Raw genomic sequence first — 18,427 nt, 5'->3', positions numbered from 1 at the left:
AACATGTTTACAGCCTGGTGCAAAACAGTTTTTGTCTCTAGCTAATTTCTACACTCACAACAACCTTAAAGGGTGATTTTCGATATAACTCTTTTATTAAGGCTTAAAATCACACAAATTTAAGAGCAAGGCAGCTTGACTGACAGGCTGACTGCAAGCAAAAAGCCTATGAATCAGATCCACCCCTCGCTCCTCCACAGCTCCACCCTCTCGTCCAATTATTGTCACTTCTATCTCCAAAAAAAATCAAGATGGCAAGGCTCTAAATGTCAGACTCGTGGCTTCAACCAGCAGTCCACAAACCAATGGGTGCCATCACAGTAGCTACATCGATTACTTTATACAGTCCGTGATACCAATCTGATCCTGCCTTTTTCCCTCTCTTAAATAACTAAGTTGTTAATAATACATCTGTATCAATGCAGCTTTACTTAAAGCATCTAAAACACCACGCTCAAACAAATGTTCTACTCCCCTGAAGGTACAATACATACAGATTTGTCAGATATCCAATCCAGTGATTTTAGTTAGCATCGGACAAACACCCAAACTGAGTATTGGATCGGCACATCCCCGGTTAAAACTGACTCTAAGATGCAGAATCTGTTTAAAAGCCTTTGTATTAGAGTAACAGAATATCACTGTTTCAGAAATCAACAGAAATGTTGACGTCGACATTTACTAAAAGAAGAAAAAAATGCCAATGAACTCAGTGCAACGCTCAGCTGATAGGTATCTTCTTTACAAACTGATTGTACTGGGGCTTGTGTGGGTGTGACAGGTGTGATGAAGCCATTACTAGCAGTGACTCATAGCTGTGCATTCATCTCTGCTTTTTTTCCCTAGAGAGTAGAAACATGAAACGATGTGAGAGGACAGAGCCAGAGAGGCATGCTGTTAAAGTCAGCGTTGATGATTGGAAGAACAAAAACCAACCAGCATCAGTTAACATCCAAAACTGAATCATGTGAATGAAGCATAACCCCGGGCCAGAGTATTGACTCTGCCGTCTGGTGTAGAGCAGCTTACTGTATCCCTGTACCGTGTGGCCCCCCACAGCCGTAATTGGAGGCTGTAGCGATCGATAGCTTCCTCTGTGAGGATTTTCCCAGCCAATTAGGAGATTAGCTCAAGCGCTAAGTACAGCAGACAACATGAATTAGCAGAAGGAGAAACATGGGTGTGAAAGAGTGCAAATTCCATAACCTGCACTTGCAGCTATCTGTGTGTGTGTGTCTACGCCAACTCTCTTAACATGCATTGGATTAGGACTGGTAATAAGTATGTTCTGCTGTGCTGGTTTTTATCCCTCACCTCATTTCTTGTAATGTAGATTGAAGAAAATTGTTTGCGGGACATTAACATGTTGAGTTCAATTTGCACAGCATGTCAGAAGGGTACGATTACAAAAAGGAAGTATGTTTGCTGAGCCTCTCCTTACTGTTCGTACGCCTGTCAAGCCTTCCATTCTTGCACACCACATTAGTCGTTGACAAAGAAAATGGTGGCAGAATGACCACATGAGATTCTTGTTAATTTCAGAAACAATGGCTCCTTGACATCAGACAGAGGTAGACAAAAGCAAGCTTCACATTTGTAGCCGGCGAAGCACAAAATGATTTAATAATAACTATAAATTATGTGGGAGACACTTGAGAAGACCAGCATCGTCATTAGTGCTGCATTGGAAGCTCTAAGAAATTGAATCGTTGTGTTACAGCACAAAGCTTACATCCTTCAAATGACTGGCTGCCTTAAGTAAGAGTATAAAAAGATAATCGCTGTTATACGTAAAGCTCCTGAAGAGTGATGGCTGTCGCTGTGAATGCTGCAGTGCATTTAAGTGCACTCGGGACCCGTAGCTTCTCACTTTTCCGGATCCCATACTGACAATAATTGTGTTTGTATGAATGCATGTGTGTATTCCTTAACATGTAAACAGCTCAGCCTCCTTTTTGCATGTGCGTAGGCTATGAGATGGCCTTGAGAGGAATATAGGGTGAGAGTAACAGGCTCTTACCTGAAGCTAATGAGCATCCAGATGGATTCACCACAAAAGAAAGAAAGACATAAAGAAAGAGAGACAGAGATAGGAAAATTAAATCAGATAAAAACGTATATAAAAACAATGGTGAAAACAAAGACAAAAGGGGAGACCGAAAATACACATTACTATACATTTTCTGCCTTTTCACCAGGTTATTATACTTTTACCACCCCCCCATCTCCCATCTGCGCTCGTCTCCTTCACAAGCCACAACTATAAAGAAATCCAGGGAATAGTACAAACACACAGTGGAAAGTAGTGGCAGCAAAATACATCTTTGTAGTCATTTTAACAATGGGGGCACAACATGCTGCTCAACAATATGCAGTGGAACAAGCCGGCAGCTTTGGAGAGGAAAATTGCCTGTAAGTTAAAGCTGTACAGTTGTGTATAAAGAACCGCATGAAGCTGAGCTGTAATGGTGCAAACAGCGGGGGTGTGCAAAACGCTGTCACTGGATTTTTCTGTTAACTCTGCAGTATATTGTCGGGGCCACTGTGTGTGTGTGTGTGTCTATCAACATTCAAAGAGTCTCCTGTATGAGGAATTCAGAACTAACCTGTTGTAAGAAACAGAGAAACCTGTTCATGTATGTTTACATTTGTGTGATGTTTTCCATGTGTATGGATGCAGGTGTAAAGCAGCAACGTTTACCTGAATGTACGTGCATGCTTATATATCTGTACATTTTCATATATACAGTTGGTGTGTTTGTGTGTTTTTGCTGTATATATTTTGAGGCCTTCCAGGAAATCCATTAATGGTGTGCATAGAAACATTCACTGATTTGTTGTCTGTACCTTCCACATGCTGGCCTCTTTGCCGTACACTACAGCCATGTTGGTGACTTTGTTCTGCTGGATGCTCCTCTTCTCTGTCTCATTCAGCTCCTCCGAAACGAAGCCCATAAATGAGTTGTCTGGTGTGTGAGCTAGATGTGTGTATGTGTGTGAGAGAGAAACAGCAGGATGGCAGTAAAGAGAGAAAGAAAAGTTTATTGTTAAAGGGAAGCTGTGAGGAAAGAGAGAAAAAGAACACTACATCCTTGTTTGTTTCAGTTCAATAGCTAAGTCAGTGTGATTATCGGCTCCCTAAGTATTATAAATTGTGATTGTCATAAAGCCAGCTGTGAGGCTGGGATGGTTTTGGCAGTACTAGGCTGCACTGGAATGGTTTTCCAAGTACTGACTTTAAAGTGGAGATAGAAGAAGTTTTTTGCATTAAACTCATCATTATGAAGACTGATTGCACAATTTCACGGCTATAGAATAATGACACCATCTGCGTTTAGACTGGTTCCCTATAAGCCTCGCTTTCACTATACAATCCTGTCTGCCAGTGGGTAAGATCTCCCAGGAAAATAAAGGCTCAGTTTATGGTACAAAGGAAGTGCGTCAACCGTTGTGCAACCAAAACAGGAAGTGGATGTGGGGGTTCAGATACTACCTGCATATGCACAGTAGTGCAGGTAACATTTGAGCTGTGCATGTAATTCTCAGCTGCTGCACATAACTCGGTACAGCTGCCAACGCATGCAATGACCATAAGCAGAGTCACACAGCTGACACCAGGGGCGTAACAATACAGACAGTGCAGGTTGTGTGGTTGCACTAGGGCCTGTGAGGTGGGGGGGTCCACAGAGAGAGTGGGTCCTACAACAATGTGCTGGGTGGAAAACAGGCCCTTGTGAGTGATTGCCACCTTGGAAATATCCTGTGTTCAAAGAGGTACTCATTGATTTAACAACAGTGCCATTTCCTATATAAGACCTTGAAAAAGGCAAACCCATATCTGTCATGTTTTTTTTTTTTCGGTAAAATACTCAATAGCATCTATACTTATATGCATATTCCAAGTAAACTATAATAAACTATTAAAATTGTTAAATTAAATGAATAATTTCTCATTTTCTTTGGCATTATTTTTGTTACACAGATATGCAGTGCCTGTCAAAATAGTGTGCACTGGGCCCATTGTAACTACCTTATGCCACTGACTAACACTTGGCACATGCTTTCACTCCACAAATCCATTTTCTCACAGTAAAAAACTTATAGCTGGTAACGCCATGCAAAAACAGGAAACTGACAGCGAACACAGAGCACTGTAGTCAAGCCAGCTGTGGCCACTGCACCGCAATGAAGTTAGTTTTAAGTGGAATATTTGATAGACATGAACTCCAGACCCAGCGACGTCTTCTTACTAGACATACTACTACAGTGAGCTCACCTGCCAGCCGTCCGTTTTATTACTGGGGGCTGACTTGGTGATCAGCAGTATATTTAATGCTTAAATACAACAAAACCAATGTTTCTTTTCAAAGACATCATGCTGACTTATACAATATTGACAGTATTATTGAAAATTAAGTTAGCTGAGAAGCTGCTCAAAACGTTCCTGCGACTACATAAAATCTAAAGTGCTTTCACTGTACATTACTGTAATTTCAGTCAGATCTGGCGGCTGCTGTATCAGAAGTGCGGATAAAGGAGGACAAATATCCAAATAGTGGGGTCAATTTTTTTTGGGTGCAGGTAGGATTTTTTGGTAAATGTAATTTTAAAAGTTACAGGCACTGGTGCATGTACAAAGAAAAAAGTATTTTGAGCCCTGGAGTGAGGCTTTAGTTTTCCCGGGTAGCTATTGGTTGCTATCCCCAGTTACCAAAGAGTATGAGTGTGTTGTTGTTACTATCCAAAGTAGCATAAATGGTGGATAGCGGCACAATTGAAGTAACTGTGAGAACAGTGATCGTGAAGAGAACAGAGAGAGATCCAGTTATCTTTGTGATAGCCAACAAAAATAGGACTTTGAAATGCAAGGGGAAGGTCACAGCTGAAAGCTGTCTGTTATCATTTAAAGTTTACCTTATCAAAAGCAACTACATTCATGATTTTACAGCTTTTTACTGCCTAACAGTTAACACTATTTAATTTTTTTGCAGTGTACACTCATATATATTGAGTAGAAGTAATAAACAACAGCTACTGCTTCACTCTCATAAGTATGAAACAGTTAATACGGGTTGTGTCAGTCACATTAGCTTAGGACAGTATGAAGCATGGGCGTCTGCAGTATGTCACATATTGACATGACAATGTTCTTATCAGCTATAGCTGTAGGAGCACGGCATTGTTGAGTAGTGAATATGAAAGCAGAGGAGAGTTAAATAGTCAAGGTTTCAGTCAGGAGCGTTGAGGAGACAGACAACAACGAAGGCTTTGAAAACAGCAGATCAGACATATTGTGTAGCATGAAACAGAAAAAGGAGAGAAAACGTGATAAAGAACTGATAGAGCCTGAAGCTGTGGCGTCGCTATAAATAGCTGCATTAGACACATTGCTCTGAAATTAATGTGAACAAGCAGGCACACCTGTCAAAAAAAGTGAAAAAAAAAAAAAAAAAAAGTGTCAAAACTGGTGACAGGTCTGTGCGCATGTGACAATTCAGAGATCTAACTTTCATCTTTTGAAGTTATAAAATACAAATGCTTGTGTTTTACATGTTAAAAAGACATGAAATTTTTAAAAAATGTTTGCAAATGTTACTTATATTGTGATGTGTAAATCAATATTATCAGTTCTGTAAAGCAACTGACAGTGTGTGTTGTGTATTACAGAGGATGAGAACAACCAATCGAATCACCAGAATAAATGTTGCCATTGTACATTTATGATATGTATGTTTGTACATTTCACATGTAGCTGATATGTTGAAACTTTATGTTTTTAATTTTCAATTTTCTGCTGTGACACCGCTGTGGTTAACATCTGGTTAGGTTTAAGCATAAAACCATTTGGTCAGGGTTAGGAAAACATCCTTTGGTTTTAAATACCCACTTTTGTCACTAAAAACAAGCTGGACATGTCCTGGACTATTATTAAAACATATCTGCTTTTGTTGTTGGCTTCATACAGTGGTCTACTGTTAAGCAGCTGCCTTGCATAGGTGTCATGCCATCTACCATCCCCTCCTCCTCCTGATGATAAACTCAGCTCATGTAATCTAAAGTATGTCATAAGCGTGAAACGTATAAATGTAACATAAAAATGTACAATACATTTGATTCAGGCAACTGTGTTGGAAAAACTAATTAAATCAAGATTTTCTACATTGAGTTTTGTTCTTACGGAACATGGTCATGTACTGCCTGGCGTTGAGGTTCCAGTAGCCCCAGTTGGTCCGGTAGCCATGCAGCGTTGCATACTCCTCGTGATTGTAAGCTGGCTCTGTCCCAAATGTGTCAATCACTCGGATATGACATCTGTAAAGACAGGGCACAACCAGTTTAAAACAAAACGGTCCTATTGTCTCCCATGTAAAAAAAATATGCTAATTCTATGTGATTAAAGCCAAAATATACAGTGTTATCAAACATGTAAAACTTACTTATACAGCAGTTATGGATGCTTCAAGATGGAGTTGTAATTGTTGACAAAATAATAAGCTAACATAAGTGCACTTAAAATGTCCCTTGATTTGCTTGCAAGTACATTATAAAATGCTAAAAACATTAATTATTATCGATACATAGCTTAAAGATGCTTAATTGGATTTGATTAAAATAAAATAATGCAAAAATATCATCTGTCTGTTTTGTGTTGACACAAACTGTATGGAAGCCACAAGTGCTACTTCATCATGTCTGCTTATGTCAACTCACTTCATGAGGGATATTTAGACCATCATTATGTAACGTTAAGTCTTTTGCATGTCTTGGACGTCACTTTACTGCTGTTTAATGTCTTGCATTTATTGCTGTTTTATAAGTGAACTAGTCCATACCCATTGAGTGCACAGTTGCCCACATACAGTTTCACATGGCGTGTGTTTGGGATACAGGTCATAGGAAATTGCAGATTAAATTGTCAACTGAACCCATGAAGAAGAGCAATGTATTCAGACAGAGTTTTTGTGAATTTGATAGTATGATGGCTTTATTGAAAGTACAGTAGCACCATTGCCAATAGTGGGATAGTTAGTGGGCTAAAAGTGTACATCAGTAGTTGAGGTAGCATGCTGAAAGGCAGATAGTTAAAGTGTTTATATGTTGTATTGACTTAAAAGTGGGGCGCACTGGTAGAATGACTGACTGACAGAATGACACACTGACAGTTTCCGTGATTATGTACGACATACCATACCATGACTTAGTCATACCAAAAATTAGGAAAAAAAACCAAAACATTCGTCCACAGGGGGAGCCACAGCGATCGGTCGCATTTTAGCCATTTTTAAGCATTTTTCTGTTGTTATAGCGCCACCCAGTTGCCAATTAGAGTTAAATTTCTCCAGTCACCTTGAGGCGTCCTGTTCTACATATCTACCAAGTTTAGTAAAAATCGATATGGCGGTTAGGCCTAGATAAGAAATTAGCTCTCTAGCGCCCTCATTTTGTTTGATGGGGTCAATAATGGAGGGGTCCCCTCAGATTATGTGTGGTCATATGCCTACAAAGTTGCGTGGTGATCTGACACCTTTATGTGATGAGCCATGCCCTCCACAATATTCATTGCCTTATAGAAGCTCAGTTTTAGTAAGTTTTCCAACTTTTGCTAAGAGGGAACTTGAGATATTGGTCCCTAGATTATGTTCACCGAGTTTCATGCAGATCAGTCAAACTTCCTAGGAAGAGATTGATTTTAAGTGTTTTTCAAAAAATTCAAAATGGCGGAAAATCTATATAACCAGAAGTTATGGGTTCTTGAGGCAAATTTGTTCCTCATGAGGAGAGGCATCTCTGTGCAAAGTTTCATGTCTCTATGACATACAGGGCATGAGATATGCCCATTCAGAGTTTGCAATTTCAATGGGTTGCTATAGCGCCCCCCTTTGGCCAATTGATGTAATATTGCTTCATTCACATCCTCCCATGACCCTCTACCACTGTGCCAAATTTCACATGGATTGACCAAGTCAGTGAGGAGAAAAATGTGGAACAAACACACACACACACAAACAGAGTTTTTGTCATTATATAGTAAGATAGACATTTCTTAGGTGCAGCTGAGAAATTAGAAATCTTGAATCTGCATCACAGCAACATCATGTCTTTTCTGAGCTTGCTGAAAATCTGAGCTCTGCCTCGCACACAGAATGTGCATGGAGGGTCATCCCAGGCACTGACTAAATTACACGCTAGGTTTACGCGGCTTGTGAGCACAAACTGAATGCATGGCACAGCACAAATCTCTCTTGCACTTTCAAGTCAGTAAATCTGTGCCTGTGTGGTATAAATCATTCTGTTTCCAGCTTCGACAAACGGCTTAATGACAAAACACTACTAACAGCAAAAATGGTAACAGTATTTAGCACAACAGCACAGAAAATAGCCAGCAGTTTTGCCTGCAAGTTGCCAAGTGCAGTGTGGGAGGTTTGACATAAAAAATGACAAGAATAATAATAAAAGAAATTCACTTTGAGCTTTGGAGGTTGGGGTTGTGATAGGACACTGATAGGGTTTCCAGGTGAACGCTTAGTAGCACAGCACTACAGCACTGAGGATGCGCATCAGGGCACATAGCTGAATCTCTCTCTTTCTCTCACTCTCACTCAGGTCACACACACGCGCGCGCGCGCGCGCACACACACACACACACACACACACAGCTCACTATGCCCTTGCCAGCGAGTGTGTTCTATCTGGCCAGTCTGTTAGCTCAGGGGGATTAACAAGAGCTAAAGGTGGCAGAGTCCACTTCCTCAGCTCTGGGACTTTTTCCTGGCAGATAACCGTGTGTGTGTGTGTGTGTGTGTGTGTGTGTGTGAAAGCAAAGAGAAAGAGTGAGATAGCCCAGTTACATTCTTCATTAAAAACGTCACTCAAAGGGATACTTTGCTGATTTTCAACCAACTTTGTGTCATACCAATGTGGGTAGCATGTGTAAATGAACGATGGTAAACTTCCCTCCATCTTACCAGCGCCCAGAACTCCATGCTCATCTTCCAGCTCAAATTTGCCAAATGAGGCAAAACGTACCAGCAGATTTTTGCTGGTTGTAGGGCTGGTGCTCGAACTACAGATTGTACTTCTGCAATTTTGTACGGCCACTACCAAGGACACAAGAGTATAGAAGCAGATCAAGAGGAAGAGAATCACCCCTCTATTTGTTTCTCTCTCAAACTCAGACCAAACTGTAAAACTAAGCATTGCTGATCAAATATAAACCAAGATTGTAACTGCGTTGCCTATTACTCACCCAAAATGTTTTTAGAAACATATTTTAACTTACTGTTTAGCTGTAATTTGAGATTGTTTGTTGACAGCTGGCCGCCATATTGTTTCCTGTGTCGAAATGGACAAGCTCGCATTATGTCACCCACCAGCTGGAGCGTTATTGGTCCGGTGCAATGCCACAGCTCTTTTCCTGTGTTTTCTTTTGCATCAGTTTCGAAAGTATTTGTGTCTTTCTATTAGGGCTGTAGTCTCCTGGTCGACTAGTCAGTTATTTGGTCGATATGCTCTGGTCCAACCAAATTCTCATTAGTCGAATAATTGCAGTGTTACTTTCATGAGGAGAAAAGTGCTACATCAACAGCTTTCCATGATTAATCCATTATTTCCTGCGGTGGGGGGGCAGGCTAAGTTACCTGTGAAAACGGTGGTGTTTTCAAAACACCTCCGTTGTTGACAGAAAGTTGAACTCACTCCTGACAGTTTCTGTATACTGACACAATTTCACTCAGTGGAAACGAAGCTTGTATTTACTTGTATTTCACAGATAAGAAACAATTAATTGTGCAGACAATAAAGCCTCCACTAAAATAGCATTTTAAGTATTGTGTGTAATTTATCCTTTAGGGATTTATACTAAGGGATTTATCCTGGCATCATATGAGCAGAGGAAATCTCTGCTCGTCGCTAGGCTAATGTATACAATGTAAAATGCCATAGGCTGGCGCTAATAACATTAGCATGTTGTATTTGTTTGGAAGAGTTGTAATGAAGCCAAATTATGTGCCCTCACCTTTGTTACATGTTGCTCTTGTCCCTGGCTTTATATGAGAAGAGGAAAAGATTGCTAGACGCTAGGCTAATTTATACAATGTAAAATGCCATAGACTTGTGCTAATAATGTTAGCATGTTGTATTAGTGGGGGAAATGTGTCCAGATAAAGACAAGTGTTTGTCTGTCAGTTCTGTGATTCACAGTGAAGCCAATTTGCGTACTTGTGTTTGAAATTGTCTCTATTAAGTGTGTGTTTTGAATCAACTATATAAATAAAGTTTGATTTGAACTAAACTTTACAGCACTTGACACAATCCTCCACCGCCGACTAGTGTTTTGGAGGTGTAACTGCAGAGTGACACAGACACACCACCGCAGAAGTAAAAATAACGTGCAGGTTTTTTTTCCCCCCTAATCGATTAGTTGAAAATTATGTGCGACTTTAGTCGACCAAGATTTTCTTTGGTTGACTACAGCCCTACTTTCTACTGCACAGACAGCCTAATTTAATGAAAAGACCATCTTTCCAGCAGTGAAACACTTTAGTTGTTTCTTGGCACTCCACCAATGGTCCCGCAGTTGTACACAATTATCTATACTCCCATGCTAACATTCTTATAGATATCTTGAACAAGACTTGCAGTTCACTGTGGCCCCTTTCCCTCAATCGTGTGTGTCCTCTTGTATTTTAGTGCGCAAATTTCTACTATTTCCTTTAGTTACTGTTCAGAAACATGAGGTTGTTGTTTTTAAACTAAGTAAGTAAATCAAACTGATCTTTGATCTGTTCAATAAACATGAAATTAGAGATAGGTAAATCAATAGTGATTGTACATGTGAAGGTTGTAACGCACTTCCAATGTCACCAGCTGTCACATGACCCTCGCTTTTCACAACACGGCGGCCCCTTGAGAAACTTCTGATCACACAGGTTTCAACCATGTCCTTACTCAAATACAACATGTCTTGTTGTTATTCTGTTTTATGGTCTATTGAAGCAGCTCACAGTCGAGAAATTGGTTTCCCTGTCTGTTCAGTGATGGATTTCCGACTCTATACTTGTTGAACATGGTGAGTGCGGAAAGAACAGGCCTTGGACTTATGAGCTGACGGCTATAAAAAAATGTATTATTATATAATCCACTGCTGTATTATAGCTGCACTGGAAATATCTGGATGAGATGTCATGTTTTCTATATTCAAAGCACTTATCCCTTTGAATGAGTAATGTCAGTGCTCCTTTGTAGAACTCCTCCATTAATGTATTGCCAGTTTTGTGTGTCTCACCCACTTACAAACAAAATTGCTGGTTCTCTAACCTTCAATGTTCACAATTTCCTGGAGCAGCATTTAGCTTTGCATGCAGGCATCCACCGCACTTAAGGAAAAGGTCCTTGGGTGATTGTTTCTGTATTTCAGGAGATTGTATTAAGGAAGCTTTAATACAGAAATGAAAAAATATTCCTCTGAAGGCGTTCTAATCTTGATCGAGACAAGGTGACACCCCAATCTTGTTTGACACTTCTAAGATGTTTCCAACCAATAAATTGACGGTGATTTATCGCAGAAAGGAGCTTAGAAAATGGGTTTATCTGCAGTAGAGTCAAAAAGCATGCACTTATCTGTGCAGCCTTGTTTTGAGGCAGGAAAGATGAGATTCTGCGGAAAATGCTGTGTGTCTATTTGTAAGGGTCACAGAAAGCCGACGATGAATTATTAATGGTAAATGTTAGTTTCACTTGTCTCTGCCCTGTCTCTCTTCCTCCCTCTTTCCAACCTGTGCTATCACATATTGCCAGCTCTGAAACGGTGAAAATGTTTCTGCCCGCAGATAAGAGGTCCCCGAAGGGAGGCGGAAAAAAAGGAGTGGAAGAAGAGGGGATAAGCGGAGGAGTAGCTGAGCTGAATATCTATCGGGAGATCAGAGTATGGGGCTAATCTGGGTTAAACGGCTGCTCAGCAGGGCTCAGCAGTCCTACGAGGTGAAGGGAATATGGCAGGGTGGTGTGTTGTCACCCACAGTTTCAGCTTTAGCTCTAGGGGAGTAAGATGAACCAAGATTTGACTGGACAACAACAGACAGTATGGTTTTTAGTTTTTTTTAATTATGCTTGACTCGGGCCAATCAATCAAATATTTTTTTGTACAAAATCATTTCTGTGCTGAAGTACTTTAGATCGGTCTTAGAAGGTCTCGGTCTCAACTCTGACTCAACCACATTTTTACTCGGTATTGTCTCGGTCTCAGACAAAGAGACTTGAGATTTTATTTCAACACAGATAAAGACCACAACTGCAAGGCTATCCCTAGATTGCCTGGCGTTGAATAAAGGTGGTTAAGTTGATTTCAGCTCCTTAGTGTTTGTTTGTATTTGTTTGCTCATAGAAAACAAAGAGAAATTCCCACACACAAAATTAACCTTTGCAATGTCTGTTGATTATTTTATCAAGACATTTCTCATGTACACTTGTACATACACAGAGATACAGTGTGGCAATAAAAGAAGTGAATGAGGAAGAATGAAAAACCCTGGGGGACACTGCTTCTCCCATCATACGGGTTATTAAAAAAATAAAGATCACATACAAATTAACTAAACACAACTGTTTCATCTGTCACTGATAAACCCTCACTGTCGACTTAATGCTTCTTTGCTGTGGCCATGTCTGCTACCCAGTAGAGGTGTAACAACGTCATCAACCTGGATCGATCGTGATTTAATGATCAATGATCCAATAACATTGATGCAGAGTGAAAGCAGCGATGTATATATTGTCATCTTTAAGATATGCTTGAATTTTTATATTACTGTGGCACATTTGAGCACATCTCCTACCTACTGATATGGTCTCATATTGATCACAGGCCCCTGAACTGAATCGAATCAAAATCATATCTGACTTTTTGATAACAGCAAATATCGTATCATAGTCAAAAAATTGATATAATTTCATACTGTGGTGAAACTTGTATGACATTCCTACTATGTCGCAGGAAATGTGTTGCTGCTAGGTAACCATTTACTTGCTTATTTACCATCTGTTTATACACGAGTTCCACCTGCGTAGTTCCTACTTGGTGCATGTCTACCTGTCTGTATCATAGTCCTGCAATCTTGAGGTGAATGGAGAAAAAAAAATGCAAAATGAAATTGCTTGATTAACCAGTATTTTGTGGCGGGCCACATATGGTATATTTTGAAAGACAAGCCACAAGCTGTTTAAAATCAGTCTGCGGGCCACGATTGGCCCCTGGGCTGGACTTTGGACATGCCTGCCCTAAGGCCACAGGAAGAAGAGGATGTTAGCCAATCATAAATTTGGAGAAAAAAGCTATTACTAGAAAGCTACAAGGAGCAGTGACGTATGCAGCACATTCTTGTTACATTCAGGTTAGAAAAAGCACTATTTTGGCCATATCAGCCAGTGCACAAAATGTCTCACAAAGGAGACAATGGTGGACACACTGTGACATTTAAAGCCCAAAAATTTTCACCCTGGATGGAGTTTAACAACAGATTGAGTTTTAGTGATCTAAACCACAGTTTGCATGTGGACAAAAGTCTATGTTTTCAAATATATCCAGGCCTTAGTGTCAACCTCTCTTGTCTTGGTCTGGATATACTCTGGTCTTGGACATGACTTAGTCTCGGTTTAGGTGGTCTTGACAATAACACAATAAGTAGCCCACACCAGTACACCACACCTAACGCAGCAGTAGTGAGAGATGAAAGACATTCCTTTACTGCCTGAGTGAAAGCGATGCACTGCAGAGTTATTGGCTGATGCTGCCAGTTAACTGCTGTCACCCCAGACGCCTCTATTCTGCCTCTCTCTTTGTTTCTGTTTACTGTCTCTCTCTGTTTCTCTTGTTTGCTTAACTGTTGAGGAAAGAACAGTTGCAGCACAATAAAGCTAGGACCATCACACAGACTTTTTACTCACAGAATTTCACTGTTACATCTTCTTCCGTGACACTCAGTTTCAAATGTCTCTGTTTATTGATTTTATTTGGTTGTCGTGTAATGTAATGAGGATAAAAAAAACCTCTAGATATTTTAGTAATATTATGTATATGTTAATACATACAATGTCATGTAATAACATGTCACTATGAAGTATTAATATGTGTCAGTACACTAATGTCCTGATGCATACACTGTGTCAAGACAGAAATGTCGAGTGTTCTTTAATTCAAAACTGTAAATAGTTTGTTAAATGGTACTTTCCAATATACAGTAGTGGCAATAGTAGTGATACATTAATTATATTTGGTATTTTGGACTTTGTTTTAGTTGAATGATGTCCTGGTGTAAAAACAAACAAACAGACAACCAAAAAAAAATCACCACAGTACGTCATCATTGACTGCACATTCATTGCAGCATTTTAGTAACATCTGTGTGGTTAATTAGCTTTAACACAGTTGTTGCACCTCACCCATGTGGTAATCTTTGTGTTTAACAGCTTGTGTTACACGGTTTGTTCAAATAAAGGTCACAGAGTGCAGTTCAAAAACAAGATAAATAAGTGTATGAAGAAACAAGCTAGGAATAAAGAAACAATGACAACTGTTGTGCTACAGGCAGTTTAACATTTTTTAGATTATGTAGGTACCTTTATCTTTGTGACTTCTTTCTTTCAATGTGCAGTGATGTGTACAGCGCTCTCTCTTCCATCTATCATTTATCCCCCATTATTTTAGCAGATGCTGCAGCTTCCACACCCATTAGTCTGACTCAGAATTTGCAAGGTAGAACTACTTGAGCGTACTAAATATGAAATGGAGTCGTGGCGGTGTTTAAAATGTTGTCATTTTAATTGTGAGCAGGGTCACTGTAAGTTGGGGAAAAGTCTGAATGACACAGGTGCACATAACTGAAAGGAAGCCTAAGAGCAAGAACAGTCAGGAGCTGTTTAAGTGTTGTCAAGAGACCAAAAGGTTGGGCCCCTGATCAAGATGTTCTTTTTGGCCTAGTCCACAGTGACACAGGGGTTTTTGTAAACAGGGAGTTTCACTACTTTGTTTTCAAAAAAATCCCAAGCACTGTTAGAAAGGATGCTGTCAAGAGCACAGCATATCAACAGGTGGCACTATGACTGTAACCCTAAAGCCATACAAAGAAGATGCTGGCCATTTAGAGGCCTGAAAAATAGCTATTACTGGAAGGCTACCTGGAGCAGTGAACTATGTAGCACATTCTGTATTCCTCACTACAGTGGACTGTATTCCTCAATACAGTGGAAGAGTAACTGTACATTAGTGAATGCACATGTAAAAAGTCCTGTTAGCAAAGTAAGAGCCAGCACTACTTTGTTCACGTCCACCATGGCATTAAATGTTGCTTCATTTTTGATGCCCCATAACGGAGATAACAACGCACACTCTGACGTCTCGAGCCAAAAACTCAGTTTTCCCTGTTTACACATCTACACTGAAAACAGACTTCATGAAAACCTTGGAAAACCCTGGACCCTGGACAGTTTGACAAAAGATACAGTTTCAGTGACCTAAAAAGTGCAGCTGTATGTGGACAAAACCACAAAGGGAAAAACTACATTTTCAAATATAGCCATGCACATGTTGACGAGGCCTTATATGTGTATACAGTATGTGTTCAGAAAATTTTGAACATCTTGGACTGATGTATCCCTTTCAAAATTATAGTATATTCAAAATGATAACATCTTTAATATCTTAAAGAAGGCCATCAAACTGACAGCAATGTAAAAATAACACCCTGGATGTAGGTACATTTTCATGTGACAATTTGTAACACAAAACAAAACTAACTCAGCTGCCCATCTTCTCACACACTCCCACACCCGCGACCACATCAGTCCTTCACCCTAGCTGCATGATATAATTATTATAAAATATTAAAATTATACTGTAATCCTTGTTTCTTCTCTTTTATGTATTATGTTAAGTTCTTTACATCACCCTGTTTTTCTTTGGCGGTCTCTGTACTGTTTCTATCATTATCCTATAAAGAAAAGAAACTCTTGGATTTTTGTGAAGCAACAGTAAATGGCTGTTGCATTAAGCAGCAAAACGATCCCCAAGACATCAGTAACTGTGCTGTGGAGAACCTAACCTTGGAAGAGTATCACGTTTAAGTGAGTTTGAGCGAGATGTCAACTGTACCATAATCAAAACAAACAACTGGTTACTGATACCTCAGTGAAAAATTCTAAAAGCAAGTGATGTGTCCCCAAAGATTCAGCAGGCTCCAGGGAGGCACAGGCCCGTCTTGTGTCATAGTAGGGATTTTTTTTCAGGCCTTCCCTTGGATATCTTCTCCGAGCCAGCTCTATCAGAGCAGTAAATTTAGCATGCAGAGAAAATCAATATGCTAGTCCTGTTATCAGATGAGTGGGTGTGATTTAAGACTATCTCCTATCGGCTTTCAGCATCTTTAACGGCAGCGCACGTGCACTCATGCGCCCTGGCATGCACGCACACTCACGTGCAATCACACAAACACAACAACACTTCGAACAGGACAGGCATCGTGTTGTCCAGGCATAATAAATGAATGTGGATGTCGGTGGGAACATAAAACAAAAGTAATTAAAGGGAGCTGAAGGGCCCCAAAGCTCAGAGCACTTGATTAATGATGCCTTTCAGCACACAGGGCTCAACTGGACTGGTCTAACCTGACGAGGCAAGAGAAGGAGAGAGAAACAGCGAGAGAGGAAGGGAGGGAGAGAGAGGTGAATCGGTATATCATTGACCTGTCTTAAACCTCTGGGGATAGTGGAATTGTTGGATTTAGATAAATGGATAAACAGGTTAGGCACAAATGCCTGATAAATAAAAACTAAAAGTAAATACCGCAGAGGGGAAATTTAAAAAAAGGGTTGTTTTCTTGCCTCACGGTAGATCAACACGAAATACTGGAGTGTGTTACACACCATTCACCTGACTGTAAATGTGAGTGAATTCTCTAAAGGGGACCAATTATGCTTTTTCTTATTTTCTGTCATATATAAATAATGTTACAATGGCAGACTCTTACCTTAAACATGGCCAAAGTTTTAAATAATGAGGTCCACGTGTGTAAAGTAATCCCTGTGAGCAAAAACTTCAGGCTTCGGGGGGGGGGTCCAAAGCAGAACTGGACTTGTATCCTGGATATCACAGTTTGATCTCATGTGAAACCAAATGTCAATGTTGTTGACAACCTAACCAAGTGACTCTGCTGCCTAAACTTGCCTAAACTGTGTGTTATATAGATACGCTAAAGGTTCCCTTGTACACTGCTATGAGATGTCAAGGGGCCTGAAAAAAATGCATTTGTATTTGACGATCTAGAATTGAGAATGGATTGAAACCTCAGGATTCACACCGTTCAGACTCTTTTTCCAATGTTTTTTTCTACTTTCAAGACAAGATCACGTCAGCTTGTGATGGATTTCTTTATATGGTCATCTGCTCCAGGCACTGCAAGTACTTACATGACGTAGCCTACACTGCTAAATGTAGCAGCTACATGCTAACATCAGGGAAACCTAATCTTGCTTGCGAAAGTCGTTAATTTCTCCCTGATATTGATCAGATTTCTGCCTGGGAACTGAAGATTTAGGTTGAAAAGAATTTTCTCAGCAAATGCTAGTATGCTATGGTCCTTTACAGACATTCGCCCAACTGCAATGATGATGCGGTGATGCCGAGTTGGCTGCCAAGAGTGCAGATAAGGGAGATCAGAAAACGCTGATCAATCAGAGCAGATTGAGGTTTGTCAAGAAGAGGGCTTAAAGAGACAGGCGCTAAAATGGAGCATCTCAGGCAGAGGGTGAATACAGATATATTCAGGCAGACAGTGTGAGGAAAATAGTGTTCTTTGAACATTAAAACATGTAAACACATTTTTAGTAGGAACCCAAAATACAAATGTGACCTGGAAATGAGCATCATAGGTCCCCTTTAAAGCTTGTTCTGTGTTAATAAATCTGCACCTGACCAGAGAACTGAATATCCTGGCCATTCTTCTTCATATATTGGAAATCATTGAAGCGCATCCTCTCGTGAAAGTGAGGATAGATGTTCCTCGTTCCATCTGCATTGCTGAAACATTCAGATAATTCCCTCGCCGTGAGCTTTTGAGCGAACAAAAGAGCGTCTCATACAAACACTAAAAGTCACATTCTGTTAAGGAAAGCAGAAATCAAGACTCTGCATGGTAATGATGGAGCGGAAGGACTTGCTGACCTCAGCAAGCAATTAGGTGCAGACTGCTGGCTGACTGGCATCTTGTCTGGGGGAACTGTGGGATTGTGTGTGTGTGTCTGCGAGAGACAAATCATGAGGAAGAAAGAGACAGCAAAACAGGTTGTGTGCTGGGAAAATAGCTCCCCGGCCCACCCATAATGCATTTCTCTCTCTCATAATTGGATTTTAAAAATACATGGAGCGGTCCTTTATATG

General features: G+C 40.2%; 1 protein-coding gene across 2 annotated transcripts in view; it reads right to left on the bottom strand.

Annotated features, from left to right (window-relative positions):
• The window catches only part of LOC117255684 (alpha-1,6-mannosylglycoprotein 6-beta-N-acetylglucosaminyltransferase B-like), a 161,146-nt gene that overhangs the window by 11,898 nt on the left and 130,821 nt on the right, over positions 1-18,427 (bottom strand). For both annotated transcript variants that reach the window (XM_033624816.2, XM_033624820.2), the window contains exons 10-12: positions 6,179-6,312; positions 2,848-2,978; positions 2,021-2,026 (exon numbers count right to left, since the gene is read on the bottom strand). In XM_033624816.2, the coding sequence (XP_033480707.1) occupies positions 2,021-2,026; positions 2,848-2,978; positions 6,179-6,312 (271 nt within the window). The remainder of the gene's footprint in view (positions 1-2,020; positions 2,027-2,847; positions 2,979-6,178; positions 6,313-18,427) is intronic.

Source organism: Epinephelus lanceolatus, chromosome 3, assembly GCF_041903045.1.
Source record: "Epinephelus lanceolatus isolate andai-2023 chromosome 3, ASM4190304v1, whole genome shotgun sequence".
In the NCBI taxonomy this organism is placed as follows: Eukaryota; Metazoa; Chordata; class Actinopteri; order Perciformes; family Serranidae; genus Epinephelus; species Epinephelus lanceolatus.
The sequence above is the reverse complement of the archived record's forward strand: the minus strand, read 5'-3'. Positions and strand labels throughout refer to the sequence as shown.